The sequence below is a fragment of the Pipistrellus hanaki genome (assembly GCF_964339955.1).
Source record: "Pipistrellus hanaki genome assembly, chromosome: 8".
NCBI lineage: Eukaryota > Metazoa > Chordata > Mammalia > Chiroptera > Vespertilionidae > Pipistrellus > Pipistrellus hanaki.
In genome coordinates, this window is record NC_140510.1 from 40,488,015 (window position 1) to 40,509,096 (window position 21,082).

General features: G+C 35.2%; 1 protein-coding gene across 10 annotated transcripts in view; it reads right to left on the bottom strand.

The window, feature by feature from the left end:
• The window catches only part of COBLL1 (cordon-bleu WH2 repeat protein like 1), a 140,701-nt gene that overhangs the window by 40,696 nt on the left and 78,923 nt on the right, over positions 1–21,082 (bottom strand). For 6 of the 10 annotated variants that reach the window (XM_084891597.1, XM_084891595.1, XM_084891593.1 and 3 more), the window contains 6 exons: positions 18,782–18,970; positions 7,796–7,997; positions 6,700–6,928; positions 5,811–5,849; positions 1,242–1,339; positions 896–1,132 (listed from right to left, as the gene is read on the bottom strand). In XM_084891597.1, the coding sequence (XP_084747723.1) occupies positions 896–1,132; positions 1,242–1,339; positions 5,811–5,849; positions 6,700–6,928; positions 7,796–7,997; positions 18,782–18,970 (994 nt within the window). The remainder of the gene's footprint in view (positions 1–895; positions 1,133–1,241; positions 1,340–5,810; positions 5,850–6,699; positions 6,929–7,795; positions 7,998–18,781; positions 18,971–21,082) is intronic. The other 4 variants (XM_084891594.1, XM_084891592.1, XM_084891598.1 and 1 more) reach the window with 1 other exon arrangement.

Consider the following 21,082-nt stretch of genomic DNA (forward strand, 5'->3'; position numbering starts at 1 on the left):
GTAAGGAAAGTACAGATTTTATGGGCATGAAAAGTAATTTTGCAAATGGATTTTCACAAAACAGCATACTCCAGGAAATTCTGGGATTAAAAAGGAGCAATAATTAGAAATTTTTGGGAAAAAGTATACCTAGAACAGTGCTTTGAACATAAAAATGTATAAATGAACTGCAATACATTTTGTGTAAAGATATATATTTTTTAAGCTATAGAGTATCTATGTACCAGGAAGATGCAAGTATATCTCCCTGAGGCTCTCTGAGTAAAGTAAAAAACATATATCCAGTTAGAAACTCACAAAAGTGACACAAAGATTGTGTTGCTGTTAAAAGAAAAATGTTCAAAAATGAATATTTCCATTCCTAATAGATACAAGCAAAAGCCTCTAGTTATTCCTTAATAGACCATCACTTTATGGGTTACAGATGACTTATTTTCTCGAATGTGAAAACTACTTAAAATGGATATATTTACTCTTTGAAAAAAATACTTTTTATTGATTTCAGAGAAGAAGGGAGGAGAGATAGAAACATCAATGATGAAAGAAAATCATTGATCAGCTACTTCCTGAATGCCCCTTACTGAGAATTCAGCCTGGGCATCTGCTCTGACAGTGCATCAAACTTTGATCTCCTGTTTCACAGGTCAACATTCAACCACTGCACCATGCCATCTGGGCAATATATTTATTCTTTACTATAGCAGAGAACTGTATATATCTAGAGAACCTCTTCCCAGTGTTAACCTTATTACTGACTACTTATTCACCTTACTACCTATCAGTAACTGTTACTAACCTTACTAGTAGCCTATGTGGAAAAAGACAAGTAGGTAAGAAGAAAAACAGATGGTCCTGTGCCCTATCCTAAAACAAAACAAAACAAAGAATTCTGTACCTTATCTGTTTCATCTGCACTCATGGATTTCATGACCCCATGAGCTGGCCTCTCCTGGATGTGAGCGAGATTCTGAGGGACGCTCTGAGAGGCTGACATCGGAGGCAACGGAGCCCGTCTCTTCTTGGGTGCGTCCGACGGCAGGGTGTTGGAAATGTATGTCTTGGAAATGGTATTGGACCTCGTAAAAGTTGGACGATTATTACTCACTAGAGGGGTTGCTGGTGCACTTGCAGTCTAATAAAGAAGGAAAAGGCAAAATGTAAATTCAAGATTAAAAAAAGCACATGTGATTAAAAAACAGATTAGAAGATTCTTATAAAATGATAAATAAGGAACCACTTACTTGATCCCGCTTTTTCTTACTGCGCTGAAAAAAGCTGAAAAACTTTTTATTTTCTTTTTCCTTCATAATGTCGAAGTTTGGCGATATTTGGCAGGACTCTAAAATAGAAAAAAGGGGCCTTTTTGTACATCATATGTTCATTTCCAAGGTTTCTCACAATTACTTGCCTTTGAAAAATGTGTCTTGTTATAAAAGCTACCCTTTATGGTCCACTATGAACCATGCACTCTGCTAGGCACCTTATATCTTATTCCATTCTCAAAGTCATAGGTAAATTTAGTATTATTGTTTCTATTTCACAGCAGAAGAAACTGAAGCTTACTTACTCGGGGTGAATAATCAAAAAATTACAGAGCTATGAAAAATGCAATTCTTTGTAACTCAGAAGTCTGTGTTCCACAAACAATTACCAACATTTCAAAGAACAAAGCTTTGAATTAAATGAGACATAAAATTTCTATATACAGTTTGTCCCTTTGTTTATTTTGAGCTATATTTTTGTGTCAGAGCTAAACTATGATAAAATATTTTATTCTCTAAAACATGATTCATTATAGTTTCTTAGTACTTTATTATATGTTTCATAAATGATATTTCTTTAATCCAATAGTTCCAAACTAGGGGTGATTCCCTTGCACACCCCAGAAGACATCTGACAATGTTGGGGACAATTGTTGTCACAACATTCTGGTTGTCACAATGAGGGGTTAGGATGAGGAGAATGTTTTATTGGTATCTTCTGGGTAGAGACCAATGATGCTGATAAACATACTACAATGTCCAAGACAGCCCCTCAACAACAAAGAATTATCTGATCCCAAATGTCAATTATAGCAGGAGTAAGAAATCACTTTAATTATAATGACAAATTTCAAGCCTCAAGGTCACATATGTAATACTTCACTTGCCAAAAAATATTTCTGAATGTCAAGAGCCTACAAACAGACAAGTCCAACAGTGCTAAGTCACCTGGCCCAGATTGTCTTTCTACCATTTCCCACTAAAGGAAACTAGGATTGCTTAAGAATGACTGATTATTTGTTGATATCAAAGATAAACCTGCCGAAACCGATTTGGCTCAGTGGATAGAGCGTCGGCCTTTGGACTGAAAGGTCCCGGGTTCGATTCCGGTCAAGGGCATGTACCTTGGTTGTGGGCACATCCCCAGTAGGAGGTGTGCCAGAGGCAGCTGGTTGATGATTCTCTATGATCGATGTTTCTAACTCTCTATCCCTCTCCCTTCCTCTCTGTAAAAAATCAATAAAATAAAAAAAATTTAAAAAAAAGATAAACCTGTAATATCTAGTCATACCAGAGAGAAAACAATCAAAATCTACTGGGGTGGTTTTAAAGAACTCAAGGACCAATATCATATGGTTTCTATTGGCAAGAGTCCAGACAAATTGAGTGTCTTAAGAATAACTCAACACCCTGGCCAGTGGGACTAAGTTGCTTGAGTGTTGTCTTGTGCACCAAAAGGTTGCCAGTTCGATTCCTGGTCAGGGCAAATGCCCAGGTTTTGGGTTTTGTCCCTGGTCTGGGAACATATGGGAGGCCACCAACCGATTGATGTTTCTTTCTCTCCCTCTTGCTTCCTCTCTCTCTCTCTCAAATCAATAAAAACATATATTATTTAAAAAAAATAACTCAATAAACTGAAACATAACATATATTTAATTGTATGCATTCATAGTGATACAAAAAAAGAATAATTGGTTCTCATTGTTCATCTTTATAGGTAACCATTATTTTAAAAATTAATGAAGGGAAAGAATCACACTTTCCTGACTTTTTTGAATGAAAGACAAATAGCTGACATGGGAAAATTTGCCTTTTTAGAAATATCTCAACTAATAATTAATGTTTGCAATAGATAATGACCATTTTTTTCAAATCTAAATTAACTACAATATAGCAATAATTATCTATGGCTAACATTAAAAAAAAAAGATAACTTGTCAATATATGTCTACAAATGGAACTACACAATACCACCCATGAAATATTCTTACCAAAAGTATCTCAACAAGATTCTAGATTTAACTATCAATTTATAGGAAATATGATAGGAAAACACGTGAAGTGGCATCACAGGACACAATTAGCAACAATCTGAATGTGGAAAATTCAGTAAGACAAATGACTTGGTTTATTCAATAAACAAATTTAAAAAATATTTTAATAGATAAGGAGTGGAGATATGTAAATTTTCAAAAGCATCTCTACTAAGAAACATATGGGCTTTATGGCAAATCACAGTGTAATCTCAGTGACATAGGAAACAAAGTATTATATCTAAAAACTGGTGGGATGTAGGTAAAGTAGCAGTTAGGAGCAAATATATAGCTTTAATTAAAATCTTAAATATTTACCTATTATTTAGGGGTAAATGTATAATATTTTTACTTAAAAAGGAATGTTTAAAAATTAAATTATGATAAAGTAGCGGCTATCCCAGGAAAGTAATAACTACTAGTAAATTAATGCAATATGCCTTATTAACAAAATAAAACTTTATAAATCTGATGCTTCAAATATTAAATAAGCAATATGCATTTGATACCATAAGTTTATTGACAATGCTAACAACTAATAGTAATGAATATGTGGATAGCACACCATGATTAAAGATTTTTTTACATGCCTAATTTATTTCTTGGAACAATTCTGTGAGGTAGGTATCATAAGTTATCATTCTGAGCCCCTTTTCTAAGTTGTGGGATGTAAAGAATGGAAACAGGTAGTATCACCCCATTATATATCTGAGGACCTAGCTGACCAGAGAGTTTGAATAATGTCCAAAACACATGGATATTAAATGGTACAACTGAAACTGATTTAAAGAACATTTATAATACCTCTTGCTTTTTTTTTCCCCCCAAAGGAATGCTACTATTTTATTTTAAGATAAGAATCCTCCACTAACTATGTAAATACACAATGAAATTTAGTTGGAACAGTAGATGGAAAGTTCACATGCTGGTACAGTGCAATAAATATAACCACATCATTTCATATAGTTATTTTTTTTAAAAAGTAGTTTCCAGGTGCCCATTCATCTCTACACCAGTTACCCCCTACATTTTCACTTAACCCTCTATGCCAGGGATCATTACAAGTCACAGTTAAACACTAAGGCAAACAAGGGCTTGAGCTTACTTAGAAAGCAACTCAAATACTGCGGTTTCCTGTTTCCAGAAGAAAGGCTATAAGTAATAGCATGCAAAATTCTAAACCCCTGATCATATCAGATAGTTAGGAGATAGGGGTATTTACAGCAATTGGCCTGACCCTATAGATTCTGACACTGTCAGAGGAGCTTTCTTAGTTTTCCTATTCCAATGTCTTATGGTTATGTTCATAACACTTAATATTCTGAATAAACCACATATATTTTTAGCTGCAAGGGTTATTTGAAATCAATACATTCAGCATCTTCAAAATAAGGCCAACAAGGTTATAGGTTTCACTCACATGGCAAAGGTAGGAGCAAAAGCCAAGTAAAAGTAACAAAATGAATTTTGCAGGAAAAGAACCACAAAGACAACTTTTTCCAATCTCTTTGTTGTCATAGAAGGAGAAGGTTAGATCCAGACAGATAAAGCTATTTGCTCTATCTACTTGTCAAAGGAGCTTGTCAATTCAAATGCCTGCCCTCTGATTAACCAGTATACAGTATACTTTACATAGGAAATTTTAATTCCTTTGATTAGGCTCCTATTCATTAGGCACTAATAATGGATAATCATACTATTACTTATGTGGGCTTAATTCTTAGAATTGGGAGATTCATTGTACCCTGGAAAAATTGAAAATGGGAAAGAAAGGAGATTCCAATAACATAAAATGTGCACAGTTTATTGTGCTTTTTTTTGTAGGGTGGTAATTATTACAGTAATCAACTATCTGAGCCTATTCCTTTATAATGTGTGGAAGACTTACAGACTTTATTATTATTGGCTGTTTTTAATAAAGTTTTTACTATGAAAGGGGAAAATTTCCATTACAAAATTCTGTAATATAAACGATGAAAAGTCATCCATAGCCCTACCACCCAAAGGTAACCACTATAAAATTTTTTACGCATTTTCCTTCAGAAATTTCATGTAAAAGTTTTTTTACAACTGCATTAAAAGCTAATTTTAGAATAAGCCATTTTCCAAGTATTACAAAATATTCAAAAACAACTCAATGGCTGCAAAAATTCTTTATGATTAATATACCCTGATTATTATGAATAATAGTTAATGACTTACAGGGTACAACCAAACTATCAGCATTTGTACCCAATAAAGATCCTAGCAAAATCATTTTTTGTCTGAGAGTCAAGAATATATTTCTTACATTCTTAAGTTAATATTAATTTTAAAATATATTATTGTATTAAGTTGAGAAATCAAGGAGAGCCTTATATATTATTTTTTCAAGAAATAAAGCATGAAGATTGTCTTGGTTAAAAATTTTATACACATTAGTAATATTAAGAAAGCAAATAAAATTAGAAGCTCACTTTCCATTTACCAATAGATTCCACATTGTGATTTGTTTCTACTGATTCATATGTCTTACCTTGTAAAGATGATTTATTGAAGGCAGTAACAGAAGTGGCTACAGAGGAGGGTAAAAGAGGGTAAATTGACTTAAAGATGTTGTTTGTTCAAGTATATGACATCACTGAGCTGAAATAGTTGTCTATAGATTTACATAAAGCACAATCTCAGGATCAAGTGTGAAGTTCCCTATGTTCAGAAGATGTAAGTGATTGCCTCCTTTACTAAACTTTTTTCTCTCCTAAAAAAACAGATTCATACTGAGTAAATATTGAGTAAATAAGCTTGCATTTCTCTATTAGACATCATGCAAACCAACATTATCTAAGATCTCCAAATTTTAATACACTAAATTTTTCTCTATAGATTAATATTTCAAACTACTGGTATTTCTATTTAGAGAAATTTTGGAACTAAACTGATGCATTTTTTTTAAGTCAGTTAATTTTGGGTGCTGACCTTCGGGAAAAAAAAATAGCAAGAAATTTCCAAATTTGATTGATAATTAGGACTCTGTCAAAATCATGGTGAGTCTACAATAATTCATGCTTAATTAGAACCATAATGAATTTATATGTAAATTTTTGTTTTCTGCTAAAATCTACAAGCCACAAAGAATTCAGTTAAATTCCACTAAAAAAAAAAAGTATTCATAAGTAGATGGAAAAGTATAAAATGTGATGACAGCTAAGAAAGACAAGTTTTTATTTCAATTTCAATAATTAAAATCAAGTTAAAATACATTATATTTTGTTTTCTCTTCTTATTCCCAATGCCATGTATTGACTTCTATTTATAGGATCCATTTAAAGTCCCATTATGAACTTGAAAAAGAACTATACATAAACACAATACACACATATACATATATGCACATCCTGTCAAATAAATAAAACAAAAAGTCTTACCTCTGCTGACATCCATGGCATATAATTCTCTTAGTCCCAGGTCATTAAGAGATTTTGTCAAGTCCAGGGGCTCCTGAGACTGATAATCCTTCAACAACAGCGTATGTAACGGATCAAACTCACATTTGCTGCATATAATGGGGGCTAGTTCTTGGAGTGACGCATGTGGGCTCACTCTCACTATCGCCTTCTGCGTTTTCTTAAAATTTATCACAACTCTCACAGTTTTCTGAAACACAGATTAAAGCCATAGTTATATGTAAATAAACTATTAATATATAAACTATTAATATATAGTCATTTGTAAATAAACTATTAATATATAAACCTTTATATGTTTCCTGAAGTTAAAAAGGGTTGGTGTTGTTGCTAATGAAAGAGTATTTCTTGAAACCTATAAGCTTCTACCTCTATTGCTTATAAAGAACAATTATATAAAGAATTTATGATATTTGAATATTGTGATTAAAATGTTTGCTTAAAATCCATAATTACAGAAAACTGAGCCACTGTATAGCTCAAATGAAAAATAACATATAAATTAATAAGTTACAACCACCACTTGCCAAGTAAATAAAGCCAAAAATATTTTAATAAATTCTTAAATAAATTTATTCCTTTCTTGTTTGTTTGTTTATTTAGAAAATCATAGAGATAGAAGTAATAAACCATGGAAGACGTGAGCCCATGCTGCCCAGAAAACAAGGTACAAAGGCAAAATCAGGGGAAAGAGAGAGATGGAGATAAAGATGAATTTTTGTTAAAAAGTTCTAAAACCTTCCTTTACATTTAAAATATGTTTTAAAAGAGTAGATTGAAATACATGGTTCGTAATTGTCAGACTCTAATACTGACATATAAATCATTTTAGAGCATCTAAAATCTAAAGTATTGCTTAAATTCTACTTAACCCAAGGATCAATAACCAACTGAATCCTAAGTGAAGGGTTCTATGGAAATATGATAGTCATGTAAAACATCAAATTTGAGCAGGAAAGGCAATTATATCTTATTTATAATAAATTGAAGATAATGGTTGGAAAAGCAACTTAGTATTGTAGCCATAAGATATCAAAATACACAGTAAAATTCTTACCTCTGGTATTATAGGTGTAGGTTTTTTCTTATCCAAAACTTTTGGCCTTAAAATTACTCTTTCCACCTCCAACATTCCTATTGGTGTGTTTGGCTTAAATTTAATAGGGTTATTTTCAGCTGACAGCAGATCGATTGTGTGACTTGATGGATTCAAATGATACTGGGCACAGAGGAATATCAACAAGTCCATCATAGGTTTACTGTAAAACAAAAGTAATGCTGTACATTAGACAATTCCAGCTACTGTTTAAGTTGACAGATGCACTAAGTCACTGTAAAGGCCCTATTTCCATGGGCTGAGACAGGGGTCTTCAAACTACGGCCCGCGGGCCACATGCGGCCCACAGAGGAGTCTGATCCGGCCTGCCAGGTTTTTTGGGCAGTGAGCGCAGCCGAGGTGTTACAGTAGGAATTAGTAGTTCATATAGTCCGGCTCTCCAGCTCTCTGAGGGACCGTGATCTGGCCCCCACTTTAAAAAGTTTGAGGACCCCTGGTGAGGTATAGGTTGACGAGTTTTATTTGAGGGTAAGCAGGTGGCCACTAATGTTTCCACTAAGATATTTAAATGTCAGTAAAACAAACAAATAAACAAAAAACCAAACTATTCTTCAATCTTGTAACTAGACATATGAATCTGGCTACTGGCATCAGACAGAAAAATGAGGCTAGGAATCTCCCTACTTAGTATGCCAATTTTAACTTAGTATGTCTGTTTTCATATGCACCGAATCCCCATCCTCTTAAATGGAGTTCCCAGGTTTCTAGCTTCTCTGGTTTCGTTTTTCCAGAGAGGCAGTGTCCCACTAAGGAAGGGTAGCTGTCAGACATTGTGTAGTGTTGGGACCAAAAATACGTAAAGATTCCCAAACCGTCCCCCATGTTCAACTCTGTACCTCAACCTCAGCTTTTGGTGTTTTTTTTGCCCAACCTCAGGCCATTCCAATCTCCATAGGATGAAGACGTATGCTTTTCAATGATACCCTCACTGCCTCCGCCCACCCCTACCCCGCCCAACATACAAGTGGTATCTTATTATACATCTATCAGGGAAAATGAATAAAAGATTTGAAGTCTCTCATTAAAAATATGTTCTCTAGAATAAGTTTTCAGTCTTCAAAATATGTTCTCTATGTCTTCATTAGGAGCTTTCACAATATTTAGAAATTTTATGTCCTTCTCTTGACATAATATGCTCATACATAATTTGTTTACAGCCGGAATTTTTGCTTTGGATAGTAACAGTACATACTAATTTTCACATAGATGGAGACTAGTATAATGGTATTATTGAAGTTTATGGTAACAGTACTCTATGTGAGCAATTTGATGTTACATACCAATTCTAGGCTTAAAAATGGTGCCTTCTTTTTCTGATAGTAAAAAAGGTCAAGAAGGATTAGGAGATGTCTAGGTAAATACAACCCTATATAATAAAAGCATAGTATGCAAATTGCCTTCTTGACAGGGAGTTTGTCTGAGTTTGACCAGGGGGCAGGCAGGCAGGGGGAAGGGATAGAGGCTCTGGCCCACAGCAGGTGGCTGGGGGAAGGGAAGGAGTACTGGGCTGGCGACCAGCAGCCGATAGGGACCCTACAAGTTCACGAATTTCATACACTGGGCCACTAGTGCTATCTAATAAAAGAGTAATATGTAAATTGACTGTCGCTCCAACACACAAGATGGCTGTCCCAATGTGGTCAAAGATGGCTACCCCCATGTGGGCACAAGATGGCCACCACATTATGGCTGGCAGGGGAGGGCAGTTGGGGGGAAATCAGGCTGGCAGGGGAGGGCAGTTAGGGGTGACCAGGCCCACAGGGGAGGGCAGTTAGGGGCAATCAGGCTGGCAGGGGAGTGGTTAGGGGTGATCAGTCTGGCAGACAGAAGTGGTTAGGGGCAACCAGGAATGAAGACAGGAGAGCAGTTGGGAGCCAGCAGTCCTGGACTGTGAGAGGTCTCAGACTGGAGAGGGTGCAGGCTGGGCTGAGGAACACATCTCCCCCGCCCCACGCACAAATTTCATGCACTGGGCCTCTAGTATAATTATAAATACAGTTGATCTGGAAGAATAGAGAACTTTCACAGACAACCTAATGAAACACTGTCCACTACTGTCTCTAAGTAAATGGTTATATGTTAGATTATAGATCTCCTTCTTTCTACATATAAACGTGTCAGGTAATACATTTGAAAACAAAACTGACATTTTGAACACTGTTTCTTAAAAGTATAGTTCTTTAGAATTTAAAACACTAAAATATTTAATACTTTAGAAATACACATTACAAATTAATAAGACAAAAGTAGCTTCTGATGTGAAGTTTGTTTCTGTTTGATTAATCCCTATTTTTTTCATCATTTGAATCCCTTTTATGTACAAACATATAAACATTTAAGGAAAAACACATTTTCCAATTTTAAAAGATAAAAACAATTTGACACTCTTTATATACACTTATTATTTAACCCTTCTGATATGCCTTAATGAATTATTTATTTTTAAAAAATATATATATCAATATTTTATTGATTTTTCACAGAGAGGAAGGGAGAGAGATAGAGAGCTAGAAACGTCAATGAGAGACAAACATGGACCAGCTGCCTCCTGCACACCCCCTACCAGGGATGTGCCCACAACCAAGGTACATGCCCTTGACAGGAATCGAACCTGGGACCTTTCAGTCCGCAGAACGACGCCCTACCACTGAGCCAAACCGGTTTCGGCGCCTTAATGAATTATTATTTTAATCTGACACATTGATTTTCTAATTTAATAAATAGGGTGGGTAATTGGCCAATAATATTATAAAAATAGCCTACTGCCTCAATCAATTTGGTTATTTATAATCTGTGGATGAAAAGGGGTTCTATGGAATGTTACCTCACAGGTGATTAGATCATAAATTCCTATCTGGACATATCTTTGTCTTAAGCCCTGTCCATTGCTTTTATGCATCTAGTTAAACACCTTTGAAATAAGCATAACTATCTTCTGGAGAGCACATAATCTTTATCCTGTAACCCAATCCCTGCCTTGCTTTCTCCCACTTTCATGTAATCCTCTTTAGGTTCCCTCCTTAATTTTATATACATAAAAGAAACTGCAAAACTGTCAATTCTCCAAAGTATTTGAGATTTTACTTCCCTGTAATTATCACCAGTTGTAGCTTAAATAAACTTCTATAAAAATTCTCCAAAGGTTTAGATATTTCTTACACTGACAAGTCATTGCACACTATACCAGATTTCATGGCAAAAAGTTTTCATGCTGACTTAGAGCTATATCCTGACCTTTGAAGTCAACACTGCCTAAATGTTTTCTAATAAAAAACACCTCTTCAAAAGGCAACTAATAACTCCAGAACTCTTTCTGACTTTATTATCTCATTCTGTAATTCTAGGTTCAAATCTTTATTCAGTAATTCTAGAAGTCAATTTTGTCTTGAAAATGTTCTCACTCCCTGAAAGATAAATGCAGTAGACCAGAAGGTTCTGTAAAACAGGCACAAATGCAGATGGGAATTTAATACTATATCTAATAACAGTATTTCAAATATCTGGGAGCATAATTAAATTTTCAACAACTGGTATTGGGAATGGCCTCTTACCGCATGTGGCTACTGTGAATGAGAAAGGAACTATAAAGTGAATCTGACAAGCTCGGTGACCAAAGGTAACCTCACAGGGTGACCTGAACATAAATTACTAACTGGGAAGTTCATGAAGGGTAGTCACACCCCTCACCTATAACTTCTTTCATAAAAGGTTTATCTTTACCTAGGCCAAGTCCTATCCCTAGATCTAGTATATCTAGATTAACAAATATTTGAAATGCCAGAATAATCCCCTCTCCCAGACCCCTCTAACCATCCTCAAGGGCACACATGATCTTGTTGCCCATATACCATCCCTATTTACAGTAAATGTTCTCTCCATTTTATTTTTTATCCAGTCAGATTTCTCCCTCCTTAATATACCACCAGTGGATAATTTTTTTAAAAGCTCTGCAATTTATTTAGATTTATTTGTATTGTTTTTTTTTTACTTTTCTCCCCAATTTTGTATTTATGCTTCAGCCTTAAGTGTTGATTTTTAAGGACAATTTCTTGAAGTATGCAATTATTATAATCTGTATATATTCATAAATGTTTATTTTCCTCAAAAATAAAATTATTGTTGCTTTACAAAATATATATATATATACCACCAGTGGATTTCATGTAATCTTCCTTGCTTCCCCTATTTTGATCCCAAATGCATAAAGAGAACTGCCAAACTGCCATTCTCCAGAGAATTTTTGAGATCTTGCTTCCAGGCATGTCCTTAGTTTGGCTCAAATAAACTCATGAAATTTGTTGTATGTTTGGACATTCTTTTTTTTTTTTTTTTTTTTAATATATTTTATTGCTTTTTTACAGAGAGGAAGAGAGAGGGGCAGAGAGTTAGAAACATCGACGAGAGAGCAACATCGATCAGCTGCCTCTTGCGCACAGCCCCTACTGGGGATGTGCCCGCAACCCAAGTACATGCCCTTGACCGGAATCGAACCCGGGACCCCTCAGTTCACAGGCCGACGCTCTATCCACTGAGCCAAACAGGTTTCGGCTGTTTGGACATTCTTAAATTAAGCAGTAGAAATACACTGAACTAGTGACTAACAAACTGAATTTTTTATTTCATTTCATTTCATTTCATTTCAATTCAATTCAATTTAAATAGCCACATGTGGTGAGTGGTCACTGTATTGGATGGACAAGTGCATTGATTCTTAAAGTGTGATTCATGGACCAGTAGCATCAGTATCATTGAGAACATGCTAGAAATGCACATTGTCCAATCCCAGGCCAGATCCCTGAATCAGAAAATCTGGGAGTAAGGCAGAGCAACATGTGCTTGGACAAGCCATAACACTATCAAAGTAAGACATTAATATTTAAACTGACCCTGCATTCAGTCACAAAATGCACCCACAGAAAGTGAACTCATCTTTTGAGGATAATAGTTATTTAGAACTATCCACCCAGAGGCCAGATTATTCTACCAAAAACAACAATTTTGGTTTGTGGATAATTATTAGGAGCTGATGTGCCTAACAGGAGTTGGCCAGCAGTTTTGACCATGGGATCACCACAGGAAGGATGCTTGTCTTCCTGTTTGCTAAGGCAGGAGCACAAGCCTGCAATCCACCTGAAACAGGAGCCAAAATATTTACAGTTGAAAAGGATTGGCTAAACTTGATCATCACTTCCTCACTGAGCTAAGAAACAGTTTTCCTATTTTACACACTTTCAACAAATCCTCAAAACAATTGAGTTGAATTAGTTCTATCTGTCCCTTATAAATGCATATTGACAACCCAATTATACTTAAAAAAATGATAGTATGGATATTTTTAGAACATTCCCTATTGTTATTGATGTTTATTCATCTTATGCTAACCCACCTAATTAGCAATGAGTTCAAGGATGTGTTAAACAAAAATGACCCTCCCTGTTTTAGTATTACCTTGTAATTTTTCAAAGTCTGCTTTTTTCCAATAGGTGGCACTCTACTCCATGTAACATGCTCTTCAGCTCATTTGACTCAGGTGCCCGTGAAGACTACAGTAAGTATTAGTCTCAATTTACTATAAATCAGTGCTACTGAACAAGCTAATCAGGTCACAAATCATGTGCAACATGTCTCTGGGTCATTTTACAGGCAAAGGGCAGAGAGTTAAGGTGACTTGCTTGAAGTCACAGAACAAGATATGGAATCAACCATACCTGGGATTTCTAACTTCAAGTTCTATGCTTTCTTTATTTGTGTTTCATTCCTGGCATTCTCAGATTTGCTCAGAGTGAAACAGATTCCTCTTCATGGTAGGAGCATAGAGAGAGAGAAACCTCCTTCTGTTGTACATTGTGTTACTTCTACTCCCTCTTGTAGGAGAGAGTGTGCCAGTGTGGCCATAGAATGCTCTTCCACTGGATAACAAAGAAGATTAATGCCAATCTTCTATCAAGTTTCCCAAATTTAAATTTATTTAAAATTATCCCAGAGAAAGAGAAAAGAGGAAAAAGGAATGAATAGTTATTCAGTGTGGAATGATCACATACTGGGTTATAAGGTAGGACCTAGGGTGATATAAAAATGTACCCACATATTTCCTTATTCTCTCTAGTGAGTAAAACCGTTTAGCTTCTGAGATCCTTCAATCTAGTAATTATCTTTGATGTCAGGCTGCATAGAGACGCACAGGAGTTTTTAGGCTGTCACTGTAGCCACCCTCAATGTAAGCAAAGGATTGCAAAGGCAAGATGGCAGACACAGGGTGACTTTCGGTCATTAAGCAGCAGTATCAGTAAGCTCTCGTACCAAAAGATTGGTACAAAGCCAGCAGAAGACTGACAACCTAACTTAAGATAACAAATTTTTAATTTTCTCCTAAGCATAAAGTCTATTATCACCTCTAACCTTATTGTGTTCCCTGATCTGAACTCTTTGGTGGAAAAAAAAAAAAATCAATGTACAACTAAGTGGGTTCTCCCGAGGCTAATGCTGGGCATTCACATTCTCACAGCTGGAACATTCTGAGCACAACTCTGTGTGGTTTACATAAGATGACACGGGGACGTTCTAAAATTTTCCCCAAAAAATATATTTTGGGGGAAAAGATCTAAAATGTTAAATGAAGCATATATGCTTTCTGAATATTTATTTTAGTGTAATGTTGATTCTATTTTTAAAAGGAGATCCATAGGTGTACTATCAAAATAAATATAGTATGCAGGGAATATTTAAACAAATTCAGAAAAGATGTTTTCAAAAGTTACATTGGAGATCCTTCACAGTGACGTGAGTAACTCTTATCAAAGAAAATCTTATGCATTTAAACTTATTTAAAATTCCTCTTTCCTAGTCCCTGCCACCTAATTCCTGTATCATACTGTTATACTGTTGAGATGTTTCCTATTCCATTTATAGTAACAAAGCCAGGAAGAAATTTAAATTATAATATGTGTCATGGGACTTCATATTAGATAGCTAACTTTTTTTTTTCAGAAATAAAGAACATATTTATCTATTTGAACATTTTTGTTGTTGTCATTAAATACTGAGGGTTCTTTTTGTCCAACAATGGGCCAGCAGTAGCTGCAACATTCAAGATACCTCATATAAAACTTTTAAAATACCCCATATTGCATTCTAAAGTATTTAGAATCACTCCTAAGAAATCCAGAATCAAATCCTTAAAATATTCTAACTCACACAACCACTTTTAATAAACAATATTAAAAAATTAGTCATGGCATCTACAAGTTGTCATTCCTGAATTATGAAACTATTAGGAACAAAGTCACTAAACCAAATTCCCTCTTAAGAACACTGATACGGTGCTCACTTTGGCAGCACACATACTAAACTATGAATAATGCAAAGGTTAGCATGTTGGATTCGCAAGGATGACAAGTAAATTCGTTGGGTCCCACATTTTCATATAAATGGCTAATCATGGGGTTATATACCTGGAACTAATAAAACATTGTACATCAACTGCAATTTAAAAAATATTCAAAAGAAAACAGTGATATGAAACAAATTCTACTCTCAGAAAACATTTTCAACCCTAAACAAAATTTAAAAAGCAATCAGAATTTGAGGCATTTTCATTTGGGGTATTCTTGCCTTGCTCTCTACTTAAAGAAAATGTCTTTGTTAGAAGAACCTGGGAAAGCAACCAGGGCCCATCTAACTATCTCTTCAAGGCATATCATTTAAGTTGCTATCTCTGTCTCCATATAAAGGATCAGGGAAACAATATTCATTTTAATGAATTTATTAAATGGCAATTACATTGCATAATTATGTACTAAGCACTATGAAGAAAAGTAATGATGCCCACATGTATCTTATGGTTTATTCAAGAAGATATGACACACATATTAATTACAGCACAGAACCACATATGATGACCACCAATAGTACATAAAGTGTCAAAATAGTTTGAAAGTCATAAGTAACAGTTCAATCTGGAAATATCAGAGAACGTTTATATGAAAATTATATAAACTAACTGGGAAAATGTGGGAGGTACAGTAGTCCACATGGAAAAACTTTCAAAAGGTGTGCAACTGGAAAACATAGAGTATCTGTAAAACAAGAGTTATGAGGCTGAAGTTCAAGATATTTAAAGGAGAGTAATGAAGGAAAAGCCTATTTAATTTTGGAAGAGACAATGAAGTTTGCACTTCCTTAATTTGTATTGAATTGATATCTCTTCCCTGCACTGTGTGTGTGTGTATTTAATATCAAAATAGTGCCACAGCCCTAATTGGATTGGCTTAGTGGGTAGAGCGTTGGCCCGAGGACTGAAGGGTCTCAGGTTCGATTCTAGTCAGTTGCAGGTGAGATCCCTGGCACAGGTTGGGGTGCATGCAGGAGGCAACCAATCACAAATGGATGTGTGTCTCTCACATTGAAGTTCTCTCCCCCATTGAAGTTCTCTCCCCGTCCCTTTCACTCTCTCTAAAAACCCATGGAAAATATCCTCAGGTGAAGATTAACAACAAACAACAAGGAAAGATAGTGCCACAACAGAGTGGTGGTTAGAATAATCGGAGGGTGGAGGGTAAATACAGAGAGCTCAGGGTTAAGGAAAGAAGTTCTTAATAGAAAATAAAAGAAGCCAGTATGTGCCAGGCACTGACAGTATTTCATTTAATCCTAATGACTCAGTTATAAAACATTTTATAGATAAGAAAACTGGGGCAATTCAACAAGAGTTGGCAGCCCAGAAATAAAAAGCTGAATTCTGGAAATTACACTGATTTAGGGACTGGGGAGGCAAACCTTCTTGGAAGGTGAGAAAAGATAGGAAAATCTACAGCCTCTGTAAACACAAAGGTAGTGGAAATGACTATTGCAGAATCCAAGTTTAATATGAAGAAAAATGCAGCAACCTGAAAAACAGTCATATATTAGGCTTAATAAGGAGGATAAAGAACAAATGACTAAGAAAGAGAAGTGGATAAGCTAGATGTCAAAAAGGTTGTGCTCAAAGAGGGACCCTAAGATCTCAGTAATGGGACAGCTTTCCATGACAAAATACCATCATCTTGGGGAAGAGGGGTTAGACCAGTGTTTTTCAACCTTTTTTGGGCAAAGGCACACTTGTTTCATGAAAAAAATCACGAGGCACACCACCATTAGAAAATGTTAAAAAATTTAACTCTGTGCCTATATTGACTATATATAAAGTAATTCTCTTGAATAGGAATCAAATAAACACAAAGAAAGTATTTTATAATTACTTTATTATGAAATATTAAGTAAACAAAATAGTGAAAAATTATAAAATTCTTGTCTTGTCTGCACCTACGGCACACCAGGCAACATCTCGTGGCACACTAGTGTGCCGCGGAACAGCGGTTGAAAAACGCTGGGTTAGACTATGGGTGTAGATACCCAGAGTTAAGGCAACAGAAGAAAAATTAGCTTAGGAAAAGTCTACAATAATTATAATGGTAGACAGGAGAGAAAGGAAAACCATGATTCGAATACTAAAGTCATTGAAGTTTAAAAGAATGCAGAAGACTGATAGAGAGAAGATGGCAAAATTAAACATCTGAGCAGTGCATCCAGGAAGAAAAGTTGGAGTGCTGATAATGAAACTATCGTTATCTGTCATCGTCAGTGAAGAATCCAGTAAAATGCTGACTTTTTAAAACTGACTTTAAATTCAGAAAAAGAAGAGAAAAAGAGGGGAGGGGAGGAATGGCCTTTATTACCCCCAGCCACATCCGACTCTTTCTCACCCAGAAGAAGCACAACCTGCAGGTGATTACCTGCAACTGAGGTAGAAGTCAAAGGTTTTTCAACCTCCTAAATATGGTTCCATGTGTGATCTCCCAAACTGTTTTTAATACAAAATAACTGGCAAAATGCAACTTACTTACATTTAATGAGAATTCAATACTCAACAGAGAGTATTGTTTGCCAATGCTAAACTTTTCTATTTTCATGTGCTTTCAATAATTTGTAAGGTTATGCATAGCCTTGATGGTAAATTTTAAGATTAAGGTTCTATTGAATGAGTTTCTTCTAGATAAAAACACATTGTAAGAATACAATACCCAATATATTACTTATTCTTTTGGTCTACACACACACACATACACATAGTCTGTCTCTCTCTCTCTCTCTCTCTCTCTCTCTCTCTCTCTCTGTCTCTCTCTCTCAAATGAAACTGCTTAAATTTCTAAATCAGGATTCCTGATAACAAATGGGTGGTTAAAGGTGAAAGGTGGAACAAGACCAAGCATACAACTCATGTAACTTTCCACTTGAAAATGAAATGGAAAATTACACTTGGTTTCATTCCATTTTTCCAACTATTATATAGGTATTAAAAATGTCAGTTTCCTAAATCACATCTTCACTTCTTGCTGGGTAATAGTTTAGTTTTATATGTCTAGTAAACTTATCCACAGTTTTAAGGAAATTAATTAGCTATTCAGTAGTGTAAAAAATCCTGCTTGTTTCACAGATAGATTTAATGTTTTGATAAATTGGAGATCATTACATTTTAAGACTAGTTAGTAACTTCTGAAAAATCAAATTCAGGGAAGTAGCTAAAAAGAAAAGAAAAACATAATTTGGAGAGGAAGAGAAAGGGTTTTCTTATGGATCACTGGCTTGCTTTTCTAAGTCTTAGAAAATCAATACAACTGAACACTGTTCCTCTGGGAGTGGTTATTTTTAAAAAATATACTAAATGACATACAACTATAAAATAGTTCTAAATGTTAAGAGTCAGTTGACCGGGACAGTGGAATTCATAGTACTAATATTAAACCATTGTTAGAAAAAAAGGTAATACTTTTTTAAAATCAAACCGAGTGATGAAGTATTTTGTCAAAGAAAACAAATCAAGAAATGTACAGGAGAGGGTTTAAATGACAGCAGGAAGGAAGTCCTGGTGTTTCATTAGCTCTAGCATACCTGCCATGAACAGTTGTAGATTTGATAATGTCCCCAGGTAGAACCACTGTGAGTTCAATGTCTTTATCTATCATGCTTTCTTTCTGCTCCATGACGAAAGCAGAGGATTCTACAGCATCATCAACTGGAGAGGCGTCAGGGCTTTTGGTCTCCGCTGGAGGAAGGGGTGCCTTGGCTTTTGGTTTTCTCCTAAAATAAAAACAATGGCAGACAATGAAAGATATGTGTTTTCAAAGTAAATTTCTAATGCGATCTGATTTAATAAAAAACGCAATATGTATATATGTTTTTCACATCTAGAAAATAATGCGCCAAAATGTTAACTGTTAGTTTATAAGAATAATGAAAATAAGAATTTTTTTTTTGCCTTTTTTGTCAGCACTTTTTTTGTTTGTTCTCAACAATATGCCTATATTACCTGATAATAAAAAGAAACAAATTAATAATGAAGAGATTGATATGCCTCCATTAATTCAATTAATGTGTGCTTACTATAGCAAAGCAAAAGTATACCATTTTCTTCGATGAGATAAATTACACTGTCTCTGGGTGGAGATCAGTATCTCAATCACATGCTCATAATAGCTCTTAACTTTGTGCTTTTCATTCTATTTGTTTCCAATTGTGTCTTCTACCTCTCTATCCAGATAAACCCTACCTACCCCCTTCGAAATCCAGCTGAAACCCTCCCTCCTGCCCCTTCCACAGCCTCTCCTTATAGAGTACATACAACAGATTCCATAGTGTAACCTATTTTTTTCTGGGTACCAGTTTCATTTCTCTACCTACATTTACAACTCCTGAGGAAAAAAAACAAAACAAAATACAACATATTGTATTTCCCACTGCACTTAGCCATGACCAATAAAGTTTGGTTGGTTATTTGATAAAGTACATTTTTGTTTCAATGAAAAATATTACAAATAACTATTTGAGTAAATATATTTCAGTGCCACTTACTGGGACAAAGCTTTAACAGATTTATAGCAGAAATAGGTAGTATACATCCTGAAAAAATTCACATGGGCCAATTCAATGATTTGATAGGTTGAAAAAAAAGAGTGAAAAATAAATATAAAATAACTATAAGTAATGACATACACATTAAGTTTGAAAATATTACCTCTATAAAAGGCTGATTGCTTTTGGAAAAACTACTACTACTCTTTTCCATTCAGGAAAAAAATAAAATGTTAATTCTTCCCACTCCCCATTTTCTAGGCAATAATACAAATCAAACAAGTAAAAGGGCTTCTTTGTAAGTAACTATATAACATCCAGATCTTCAGTATTTTCAAAATTTAAGGTCTCACAAACAGAACCACATTTATGCACTCAGCATCATGAAAAAACAGAAGTGAGATTCCTACATCTGTTAATTTTCAAAATAATAGGCCTTGGAGTATAATTGCAAAGATATATTGAACTTTAGAAAATATTTGAAATAAATATTTGAAAGTTTTACAATAAATGGAATTCATAAAATATATAGGAAGAAAAACTTGAACCAATGGTCTGCAGACATTGACCGTTCACATATTCGCAAACATTTCTTCTATAACAATCATGTGGCAGACTCAGCTAAACACTGGCGATGTAAAGTCAATATTGAGGCAGGATAGTAAGAAGCTAGGAAGATTCCTTGGCAAGAGGAATAGGGAAACTGAGACACATAATTCAACAGGCAGTTTGCAGCCATCTAGTAAATCCTATCTTTCTTAACCCCTGAACCTGTCCCAAGGCCCCCAGTTCTCTGACTTCTTAGTGAGCCAAAGCAGCTCAGCCTAGTCTCATCTCCTTGCCTAGTCCCTCTCCTGTTACCCTAGGCCAGTGGTCTGGTCAACAGAGCCAAATAGCAACAGTACAATGATTGAAATCTCTTTTGAAAAACAAATTTTTTAAACTTAAACTTCTTCTAATGCCACTTCAAAATAGACTCGCCAAGACAGTGGTATTTTGTGGAAGAGCCACACTCAAGGAGCCAAAGAGCCGCATGTGGCTCACAAGCCAAGGTTTGCCGACCACTGCCCTAGGCCCTTCCTTGTTTCCCTGTCCCCAGGGTTAATAAATGTCCTCTAAAATTCACCTGGATTAGTGTTGTGAAATTTTTCCCTGCACAAAGTTAAGAATCCACAAACTACCGGCCTGCCCCTAGGCAGGCACACTAAGGACCCCTTTCCAGTAACAATATGACCCAGATCCTACCCCTAAAGGATTTGTGATCCAAAAGGATGGTCAGATATGTACAAAATTACAATAAAGTTTGATGACTGCTCTAATACAGGAAGGTATGCAAATGGT